The following is a 12,073-nucleotide window of genomic DNA, read 5'->3' as shown; positions in this document are numbered from 1 at the left end:
AACCGAATATACTTAAGACATCTTCTATTTCATGAGAGTTTGCTTAACAGAAGCAGCACTCACAATGGTATCAAGTGGAGCAGCAAATGAGATTGTTGGATGCATTCAAACACAAAAGAATACAATCAAATGCAATTGCAGGATACACTCAAGAACAAAGGAATACAATCAAATAAGATTGCAGGATGCACTCAAGCACAAAGGAATACAATCAGGCATTCAAGTACAAAGGAATACAATCAAATAAGATTGCAGGATGCACTCAAACACAAAGAACGAAATTGTAATGGGAAACACAAAATTTTTAGGAAAGAACTCTTGCCTAGATAATACCAAAACCTTTACAATAGTAAATTAAAATTCAGAAGAACTAGAAGAATTGCAAACTTTCTGCAGCTTACAAAGAAACACTTACTTCAGAGATTTGAAATGAGCATATTCGAATTTCCTTTTCCCAACAAAATTTATGTTCGACAGAGTAATTATTCTTAAAATGTCATTTTCATTACTACATTTTTTGAGTTACTCATTCATTACTAGGAACTTTAGAAACTGTAAAGTAAAGAGCAGTTTTTTCAATGTAAAATTTCCATGAAATTATTTAGAAAAATGAATAGTTACATGATTTTCAGTCATTTTTATTAATTATTAAAACATTATTAGTTTTTAAATAATAAAAATGAATTTTAGAAACAGTTTAATTTATAATTGTACAAAAATTAAGCAGTTCTGTTGTATATGTAAGACAAAAAATATATGAAGAATACAAATAATGTCATGCTATATTTATGAATAAAGTTAAGTTTTCTTAGGGAATAGTCATATTAAGATCTGATATATATATTATTTGCAAGAATAGATGGTTTTTAGAAACAAAGTGAAACTAGGTATCCTAGATTTAAAACAAAAATAGTTTGTAAAAATTTTATTGAAATAATTTTGTGAAAATAAAAATTATTTAGTTTTGGAAATTCTGTTTATTTCTTTACTGTTTTAAATAGAATCCAGTAACAACGAGTTGTATAAAAAATTAATGGGAAACAATGAGTGGTGCAAAAAAAGTTGTTAGGAATTTTTTTTCCAGAAACTTTCCAAATTTAAGTTAAAGTACATAAAAGTTTTGATTAAGTGTGGAAACCAAAAATAAACTGGACAAAGTCAGTAGAGTTAGCACCCATTGTATTATGATTAGGCATTTTACCTGTCAGTATTGCCTCCATTTCTCGTTATAGCGAAACAGAAACTCTGCAGAACAACTGAAACTCTATAATTTTCTGTTATAAACTGAAAAAAAAATTAGGTTAGGTTAAGAAATTTTTTTAAGACCATAAAAGCTGCAGGTTATAGGCAAATTATGAAAACATGTAGTAAAAGCTCAATATAACAAATATAGCATATTATGAGGAATCCGCTATTTCAACAAATTTCTAAGTAACTGTTAAAATTCTAATATTTAAGACACAAAAATTTTTATGTTTTGTACGAGTTAAAAATTATTAGCTTTATTACTACAAATGGTTTTAGGATAACATATTTTTCTGTTGCTTAAGCACTTTTAAAAAGTACTACGCATCCTGGTAAATATATAGGCATAAATCAATGATTATGAACAAAGTCAAGTGATGTAAATCAAAATCTGCCAAGAAATTGCATGAAAGTTGGCAAGAATACAGTGTATGAAAATAAATCATGATGGTATTAAAAATTGTTTCCCATTGCATTTGCTATTGTAATTAATTTCTTTAATTTAAAAACAAAAATAGGTATTATTTTTCAAAACGAAGTATGTATGGTGATCTCAATACAAAAGTATTAAAAAAAAACTGCATTATATAAAAAACTATTCTCTTTGTTCAAATTCTGATCGAAAAGCCACTGACAACTTATTGTTTTTTATCCTATGATACAATATTTTGAGAAACAGTCTATTTTTTTTAATGAAAATAAATACGCCATTATTTCACTTTTAAAATAATAATTTAAGTTTTTCACTTAAAATCAAATCATTTAGTAGGCATCATGTAAAGTTATCAAGCCATTTAGTAGGTGTCATAAGTTTTAGATAATCAATTTATCTCAAGTTCTTAATTTATTCTGCAATTGTTTTCTTTCTCTTTCACATTAGACATTTTTTTTTCTTTTGTTACATAAACTTCAAAAATAAGTAAGGTAAAATACTTTATTTGTGAAACTATTTACATTGGCTACATAACATTGATAAACTATTATCTTCCTTTCAAATTGTTTCTCACAAACTTTTCTGCTAAACTCACTGCATCATCCAATCTATCTAATCTTTTAGACACAACAGAATAAAAAAGTTCAGGATCTTTAAAGAGAGTTCGAGCTCGGCCTTCCAGTAGAGATGCTACAGGATTTATCCACAGCAAGGCAGAAAAAGTTGAACTAATTAAATTCTGAAAAAAAAAGCAATTTACAAAGATATCAATAAGCAAAGATATATTAATACAACACTATATCAATATAATAACAGCCGCCGGAAGTAGCATGCTACAAGTAGTGAAACTACTGTAGTTGTTACCTTTTTCGTAGTTTGTAGTGTGCTACTTTTTAAAAAAAGTAGTGTAGTGAGTAGTGCGATACAAAAAACAGTATTTTGTAGCGATTCCTGGCAACTACTTTTAAAGTGAGCCCAACAACAAGGTAACAGTGAGTAACAACAAGGTTCTAATGAAACTAAATTTTCATACCTCATTGGTACAAATTTCCGTGGGCCCGTCAATGGACGTAATCAGAATGCACTTGTGGTTAAGCATTAAGAATTATGTATTACTTATGCATAAATTAGTCGGCGAATATGCTACTTTATCACTAGGACTACTCCTACAAACGCGAATGTACGCTCATGGAAAATTAATGCTATTTCAATGAGAGGGAACATATTTTCTTTGTTATTTTTGATGTACTTAATTTTTCTGATTAAATAAACGAGCATTAAGCGCTTATGAAATTGCAAATATTTCATTATTTCTCTTTGATTTTTTAATGAATTAATCTGAATGAATTTAAATGAATGTGAGGTCTCTGGGACCTCCCAAAGATTTTCACTATTTAGCAAATATTGTTTTGTCATTCAGCACTTACAAAATTTCATATTCTCACTTTTACTTATTTATTTATTTAAGAAACACAAATGATATTATTACACGTTTATTAGACTTTATTAAATAGCTATGAAAAAAAACATGCATTTAAGGCAGGTATTTCTCAATCTTGTTATAAAGAAACTTAATGCACTCCTAACCATCAACGTAGCCATTTATATAGTTTTTGATATCATTCCCATAAAGGAAATTTGCAAACGCAGTATTTTTTAAACTGTGAGCAAGTCATAGTTGAAACAGTTGTTAGTTTAATTCGTTCTGAGAGCGAAATTCCATAACAGAAAATATTCAATATCTTATAGTACTAAGATAAACTACTATTTTCGTCTTGCTATTGAATTTCTTTACCTTTATTTAATACATGTGCAGGTTTTGCGATTCCTGAATTATTGTTGTGGCCCTCCGATTAGAAACAATTGCAAAAATAAAATAATCATTGTGTATTAAAATTCTTCGGCTAAAAAATAAATGAGCCATAGGTTATAAATGTGAAATACTTCTTAGTAAATGAATTTTGAAAGATGAAAATTTCACAAATGTGTTGGAAAACGAATACGAGTATTGGAGTGGCTTCACTTATATCATGAACGATATGATTGATTGAATGTTATAAAATCAAGCAAAAAAATACATATCTTCCGTGATCTCTTTCTCTGGACAGTCTGAAATGTGTGTTAAATCATGCTTTGGCGAAAGTATTGGCGAATAATTTTTTCCACTGGAAAGAAAAATATATATAACTTGATCTTCAACGTAATTTTAAAATTGGGTCGACTGTTCAACGACGGTTGTAAAATAAAATAAAACAAGCATTTTGAGTTACATCCATTTTTTTAAACACCCAATACGAGCTATATCCAGAAAAAAAAACTCACTGATGATATTTTAAAAACATGGAGTTGCAAAAACTTTTATAATGAATGACATAAATAGAAATGCATATTAGTACCTTAGGAACACTGCAAGAGCATATCACAGACTGATTGCCTTCTCTGATGAAATAAATACAGGGTTTGTCAGAGGAGTTCTCAATTGCATAGTTTAATATTTTCCTACCGTCTCCCCTACATTCCAGCATGTGAACAATAAAACTCTCATTTTTGAACTTCTCCAAAATAGATGGCATTTCAGATTTCATCTATAAAAAAGAGTTGATTTAAAATAAATAGAATATTGCAGTATTATCTGAAGTCCTTACTATAGAAATAAAAAGCAATGCATCACAAGAGTTCAAAATTATTTTCCACATTTTATGAAACAAATAAGCATAACCTTTGTGATGTTTCGGTTTCTTTAATGCAACATATTTCTGATGTTCCATCATTGAAATGTAGTATAGATTTGTCTTACTACTTTTTTGTTGATAAAAATCTAAATAATATGATTGATTGCTCTGATATTATAGGTATGGTATTTTTGCATTTTGAAAGATGTGATACAATTACAAATTTCCTTCTGACCTGTTTGAACAAAAAAAACAAAGTTACTGTGGTACTCAAAGGTGCTCACCCCCCCCCCCAAGGCTGATAGAGACATCTGCCCATTTCTGCAAACATAAAATATGCATATAAAATTTTTATTTAAACAAGTTTTTTTTAGCTATAGTAGGGAACAAAAGTTCTGAGACAATATGTTCTTTTTGTTCCAACTTTAACTGTAAACAAATATTTTTTTAATCATATAAATTAGTAATTTGAAACTTTAGGGATGGAGGGGGACCAACTTACATGGGGAGCCTACATGGAGAGCAACTGATAACAGACTTAAAAAAATTTTAATTTAAAAAAACACAAAACAAGAATTAGAAAAAATGAAAGTTTTGAGATGACTCAGTTTTCCTAAACTTTTATTGAAACTAACCATCTTAAGGTAAGAAAATAAAGCAAATGATTAATATGTCGTTGCATATCCTTATGCTTTGATGACTGTACTGGGTTGAGGTTTTTGAAATCAAAAACTGGTTTCGGACAGTGCACTTGGATTGTACAGCCTTAAACTATCCAAAACCTTAAATTTTGGTATAAGTTAAAAATGTATATGTAACCATTATATGCATAATTAGACATATTAAAACTTGACTATATATTTTCCTTAACAATTTAATTTATTGACTATAAACAACTTATGAAATAGAAAATTTTTATAAATACAAATACAATTCTGATATTTTTGATGATAGATACTACAATTTAAAAACAATTTCTATCTCATCAGGCATTTATTTACATTTCATTTTATTCTTAAATTATATATTTGTATTAATTACCATATTTTTTACTAACTTTATAAACAATTACAATTTCTATTTTTTTTAATAAAAAAGCTATTATAAAATATGTTTTTGAAAATTTTTAAGGACATTACTTTTCAATTTAATGTAATTTTTTATGGTTCTTAAAGGATTTTTCTGTATTTGTAAAGAATTTTTAAGTCATCAACATCTTAACTTTGCTGATCACTTTGGAAGGCAGCTGGTCAAACAACATAAACTCATCAATTGTTAAAAAGCCTGAGTCGGAAGAAAAAAAAATACTGGCTAAAAAAAAAAAAAAAAAACCTTTATGGCATTTAATTTAATTTATAATAACCTCAAAAGAAAAAAATATGTGCAAATTAAAAGAAGTGAAACTCATAAAATTTTTTATAAAATTTCTTTTACATCAAATTTAAAAATAAAAAAAAAGTATTAATATTTATAAAAATTTCAAATGTTCAAGTTATACTTACATTTTCAAATCCTTTTTGAACAAAGTCTGATGTAACATGAGTTATTCTTTTAGTTAATTCTGACAATATGTCCTGATGACTTCGGAATAAGAGGAGAGGTAATTCATCCTCTTGGCGAACCTACAATTACAAATTTAAAAAACGCTTCATGACTATCTCTGAAAGTAATCAGCTAATGACACAATTAGACAAAAAATTTTGACAATTTACCATGATATACATTTTATTTCGTTGTAAGTCTAAATTACGGCAACAAAAATGTGTGGAATTAGATTATAGTCCTGCATACAATAACAATAATAACATTGTATGTGGATTTACAGACATAAATTTTGCAGCAGAAATATGGAAAAATTAAACTTAAGCTTTAATAAATAACGGTTGTCATGATAGTTAAATATTAACAGAAATATATACATAAAAATTAAAATGTTCAAGTTATCCATGCCCACCAACAATCAGAATCCTTAAAAAAATTATTCGGATCTTAGACAGGGTTGTATACTGTCTCAAACAATCTTTTTAATTGCTATTGTCCAGATAATGAAGAGAGTATCAGAGAATAAAATGGGTATAAGATGGAACTATGCTGAATATCTTTTTGATCCTGATTTTGCAGATCACTTATTTTAACTGACCATCACCCTTCAAGACAGGCTAACAAACACAAACAATTCAAACATAGAGGCTAAGAAAACGGGGTTCATTATCAACCAAAATAAAACAAAAAGCTTGAAAATTCATACTAAACAATTCAATGACATATCCTTAGAAAATAATGAACTAGAGGAGGTAAGGAATTTTACGTCTCTTGGAAGTATAATTAACAACAAAGGAGGAATTGCTGAAGATATACTAAATAGATTAAAGAAAGCCCGAAGCAGCTTCACTATTCTCAATAAATTATGGAAAAACAAAAACACAACAAAAGTTAGAATTTTCAATGCTAGAGTTAAATCTGTCTTACTATATGGATCTGAGACATGGCACCGCAATAAAAATAACAAGAAAAATCTTCAAGAATTTATTAAGAATTTAAGAATAATCTTGCATATCAAGTGATTCCACAAAATTTGTAATGTAGAAATCCATAGAAAAGCAAAAGAGGAACCGATTGATCTGGAAATTAAAAAATGGAAATGGATTGGTCTTGTTCTACTTAAACCAGAAAAATTTAAAGTAAAACAAGTTTTTGGTTGGAACTCTCAGGGCAATAGAAAAAGAGGAAGACCTAAAAATACTTGGGGCAGGACGATTGTAAACAAATTGAAAATAAATAGGAAAGACACAGAAAGAGGCAAAATACCTGGCCATAAATACAGTGAGATGGAAAGCTATGATAGAAGCTCAATGCTTCAATTCGAAGTGAAGAGGAATATGTATGTATATGTATGATATGGGAAAAAACACTTAGTAAATATAAGTGTTTAGTATTCTAAAAATAAAGTTAAATAAAAATATAAGAAAAGAAAACAGTAGCAAATGAATATTTTTAATAAACCATACATAACATGCAAAGTTCAAAACAAACATATAAGTGCACTTAAAATGTTACATGTAAATTGATAAAGAAATAATTTGATCAAAATGAAGTTGTTTTACATCGACTCAGTGTGTAACGAAGGATTAAATCACGAGATGTGCCATGGCTACGAAGATATTTAAAATGAAATTAAATTCTACAGCTTTATTTGCTAAACTTTGATTAATTATTGCTTTATTTAAATTGATTAAAAGACATTACTATGACACAGCACTTCCTATAGCACGTCAAATATGTAGCTTACTAGCTACAGAATGTCAAAAATGCCGAAAATCATAAAGGAGACAGGAAAAAAATTTCATGGCACTTTTTTTGGGACGTATTGTGACTTATAAATATTTTTTTTATTGGGAAAAATAGAGGGGTCAGTAAATTTATGCAGGCAGAATAGAAAAACTTTCAAAATTAAAAAAAAAAATCTGTATTAATTACAAAAGACACAAATTAAAATAATTCTGAGTATCAAATTACATTGCTGCTTTTTGGGCTCTAATGCTTCAGCAATTCTAGTTAAAAATATTGAATTCTCAAATATAACAGTTTCTTTGATTTGACATTCTTTATTTAGTTGATCAATAGATGAAATCCTTATACTAAATGCACATATTAATAGATGGATAAACATTTAGAGAATTATCTACATTTGGATTGCAAATTTATTTTATTTCAAAAAGAATTTAGTAATTTTTGAAAATTTAGAATGTTTTAAATGCTTTATATTCTAAATAAAAAACCACTTTCAGGAGTAAATACCCAGAAATTTTGAAGTCCTGGGTTCTAAAGACCTGTACCTTATTGTCTTCAAAATCTTGCGGTATCACTGCATTATATAACTATGAATAAAAATATTTATTTTATTACTCACTTTGGCAGATTTTAATTCTTGCAAACAGTCCCAAAGTTCCAAATTATTCACCTGTAAGTAATTATTAAAAATCAAAATTAATAAATTCTAACATAAAATAATGATAATTTAAAATCATTAGATTTTTATCGAAAAGTGAGAGCACTAGATGCTATAAAATATTGAACAAAGTGAGCATATCTATTAGCTATTTTTAACTTTTTCGGTGTTTGTTCCAGCTTTTAATGAGCTTTCAGATGCAAACTTTTCCCCTTGAATTCAATCAAAAATTCGCCTCTTCCCCTGTTATTCAATCGGAAAGAAATAAAATATTTATTCCATTATATAACAATCAATATAAAAGAAATTTTATGCTTCTAGATTAATAATTATGGTTTGTACTTTACCTACCTAAATGTAGGTGAAAAAAGCAACGAAATTTCATACACAGGGACTAAAGCCTTTAAAGTGTTAATATATATAAGAAAAATGCACAATGATTCTATGTTTAAAAATATTCATTCCATTCTAATGAAAAACAGAGGAAGGAAAATCAAGTTAACATAAAATGTAAACTTTTTTTTACACTGAATTAAATAAATTTTGAATTACAAATGAATTTAAAAGAAATTATTCTAACGTCTTTGAGAGAAAACTGTTTCAATAATAACACATTTTTTCAGGGAAGCTTTTCATATATTATGCAAGCATATTTTAGACACTTTTTTAGTCTCTTTTGCTATTTTCTGATTTGCCATTTTTGTAAGAATAACTTACGAAAGAAAAAAAAAGATTTTTTTTTTAGTGGAATGATTAAACAAGATTAAATAATAAATATATTAGCAAAAAGGATTTTTAAAATTTATATTGCAAACAAGAATAGAATATAAACAGATTGCAATAATAGACATTAAAATGGGCCAATGCATTAACATTTTTTACATAAATTCTGAGGATTATTTATCAGGAAAATATTAATTTCTTGTTGAAATGTTTCTTTTCTGTCAAAATGGAAAAGTAAAACGTTAAAGGAAAGATTTCCTAAATTATTCCATTTTGTGCAGAAAACAGTAGGATAATGAATTTGTACTTTTATGGAGTTTTTGAATGAAATTATAAAATGAATATAAAATTTTTGTTAATCTGGTAAAATATAATTTGGAAGAAAACAATATGAACCAAAGAAGATTTCATACCACACATAAATCAAATTTGAAAGTAAAAGCTTTTTTTTCATATTTTTTGTTTTTATTTAAAAAATATTCATAAAGGCAAGCAAAGTTTAAAAAAAAGGAAAAGAAAATATTTAATATATATTTAAAATGTAACAGACTTTTGAACTTTTCAAACAATTCGATGCATATTCTTCAAGTTCAAGCAAGGTCTTGTTATAAACATCACCGTCTGATTTAACTACTTCGGCTTGTTTTCCACAAACAGCTCTGATTATTTTTTCCTTATTTTTATTTGATTTATGTGAGAGGATTATAAAACGCCCAATTTCAGCAGTGGAGGAAACATGTCTAAAATAAAAGTTTACATTGATAAAATAATAGTAATAAAAAATTTATAAAAAAGACACACTATAATAGGGCCAGCTGTTTAACGACGGTTATATATATATATATATATATATATATATACAGTCAATTCGCTATAACTCGAATATTACTATAACTCGATTTTTTTTTAGGTCCCGACCCTTTTATCTTCAATTTCATGTGAATTATTCTCAATTACTCGAATTTTACTCCCTTTAACTCGATTTTTTTTTGGATCTTTTAAAGCAAGAAAAAAACCTAGGAGTTGATATTTTGCCCCTTCCTTTGCACCACACACACAAATGTCTTTCGCACTCTTCATGGAGAAGCTAAAGCTGTCCCTCTTGAAGTACATGAACAGTGGTTAAATGAAACGTTACCAAATTTACTTCAAGGATACAGTGAAGATGATGTTTTCAATATTGATGAAATGGGTTTATTTTTTAAATGTCTTCCAAATAAGACTATGATGTTTAAGGATGAAAACTGCTCAGGGGGTAAAATGTGCAAGGAACGTTTGACTGTCCTAGTTAGAGGAAATGCGTCTGGGACAGAGAAATTGCCCTTACTTGTTATCGGAAAATACCGAAATCCCAGATGTTTCAAGAATGTATAAAACGTATCCTTTGGATTACAAGTCTAACAAAAAGTTTTGGATGACATCAGTTTTATTTGAAGACTATGTAAGAAAACTGGATCGGAAATTCTTCGCTAAAAAAAGAAAAGCGATACTCTTAATGGATAAATGCACAGCGCATAGTGATCTACCTAATTTGAAAGCCGTAAACTTGCAGTTTCTTCCGCCAAACACAACAGCAAAGTTGCAGCCGATGGACCAGGGTATCTTAAAGAGCTTCAAACATTCTTATCGTAAATGGCTTGTCAGAAAAATGATCTTAAATATTGTAAGCATTTAGAAGATTTGTAATTAATAAGCATTAATTAAATAATCCGACAATATTTTGAAAGTCCAAAACCGAAACTAACGGCAAGTCGAACTTCCGATATGTCGAAGTTTCTCGTCAGTCCTATCAGATTCGAGTTATCGCGAATTCATTGTATATGTATGTATATGTATAGATATATAAACGTAAATAATAAAAAAAAAATTAAATTTTCATCAAAATTGGTAATTTATTTTAGAAATAGATATTGTAATGTTTATCATATGTTGAGAATATGTCAAAAGAAATATCTTAAATTAATATCCATAGTTTTTTTTAAAATTTTTAATTTGGAAAAAGTGGCCATAGTTAAAATTGCTACAAATACAAGTAGCAACAGTTTTATCACTGTCTATTTAATCAATGAGAGAGCAGGAAAGCAATTATTCTTAAAAAATTTCAACTTAGGTTTTTAATCAAAAAAATATTTTATTTAATAAGATAATAAAACTTGTTAATTTGTAGCATTCAAATTTTTTTTTTAATGCAATCAGAAAATTTTTCTTTAAAACTGTTTATGTTCTATTTGCAATATGAAAAATTTATAACAATTGTGCTATTATAGTACTAACAATAAAAAAAAATAAACCAGCAGATATGCATAAAAGGAAGAAATATTTCAAATGCAGAGAAAATTATTCTTAGTTTAAAGTAGAAATAACAATATATATATATATATATATATACCATATTTATATCGGGAAGAAGAGGGAAATTGAAGGAACAAACTATTTTTACTAATGAACAGTTAATCTACCAAAATATTTTTAATTTGGAGGAAATACATCTAGATGTTAAAAGAGGACAAAAAAAACAAAAAATGAAATTTTTATAATTGATGTTTTATAATTCCTTAAAAAATAGTTTATAAAACACTTGTTTAATGTTATTCAATTTCAATTGTTAATTTTGTTAATTACTTGCAAATTGAGCTTTAATTTTTTTGAGAAAGATAGTAATTTTATAATTACTAGATTTATAAAGAAGTGGAGCAAATATATACACTTACGTTCCACAACAAGGTTCAACTGATATAAAAGAATTTTCATTTCCAATTGAAACAATAGGTACCATATTTTTGCATTCCTGACAAAGAAAAAAGGCTTTAAAAAACTTTTTTTTTTAAAAATAGAAAATTCTAAAATAATAAAATAATCTAAAAAAACAAATAATAACATTTATTCTAAAATAAATTCACGGGCATTCAAAAGAAATCAGTCTTTAAATTTTTTTTAATAAACAAATTTTAATTTTTTAAATAAAGTAGCAGACACTTTAATCTCGAACCAAAATAAATAACCAACACACAACTAATACAGCGTTAAGAAATGAGCCTTTCCTGGAGTTTT

At 27.2% G+C, this 12,073-nt stretch overlaps 1 protein-coding gene across 1 annotated transcript in view; it reads right to left on the bottom strand.

Moving 5' to 3' along the window:
- Positions 1 to 2,161: 2,161 nt before the first annotated feature.
- LOC107436090 (alanine--tRNA ligase, cytoplasmic) overlaps positions 2,162 to 12,073 on the bottom strand; it is a 58,273-nt gene continuing 48,361 nt past the window's right edge. Inside the window, exons 24-29 of the mRNA XM_087165407.1 lie at positions 11,734 to 11,810; positions 9,573 to 9,762; positions 8,261 to 8,311; positions 5,853 to 5,972; positions 4,075 to 4,263; positions 2,162 to 2,417 (exon numbers count right to left, since the gene is read on the bottom strand). Coding sequence (XP_087021533.1) covers positions 2,226 to 2,417; positions 4,075 to 4,263; positions 5,853 to 5,972; positions 8,261 to 8,311; positions 9,573 to 9,762; positions 11,734 to 11,810 — 819 coding nt within the window. The 3' untranslated portion in view covers positions 2,162 to 2,225. The remainder of the gene's footprint in view (positions 2,418 to 4,074; positions 4,264 to 5,852; positions 5,973 to 8,260; positions 8,312 to 9,572; positions 9,763 to 11,733; positions 11,811 to 12,073) is intronic.

Source organism: Parasteatoda tepidariorum, chromosome 6, assembly GCF_982258835.1.
Source record: "Parasteatoda tepidariorum strain Cologne lab strain chromosome 6, Ptep-v5.0, whole genome shotgun sequence".
Taxonomy (NCBI): Eukaryota; Metazoa; Arthropoda; class Arachnida; order Araneae; family Theridiidae; genus Parasteatoda; species Parasteatoda tepidariorum.
Note: the sequence above shows the minus strand (reverse complement) of the source record. Positions and strands in the feature narration are given on the sequence as shown.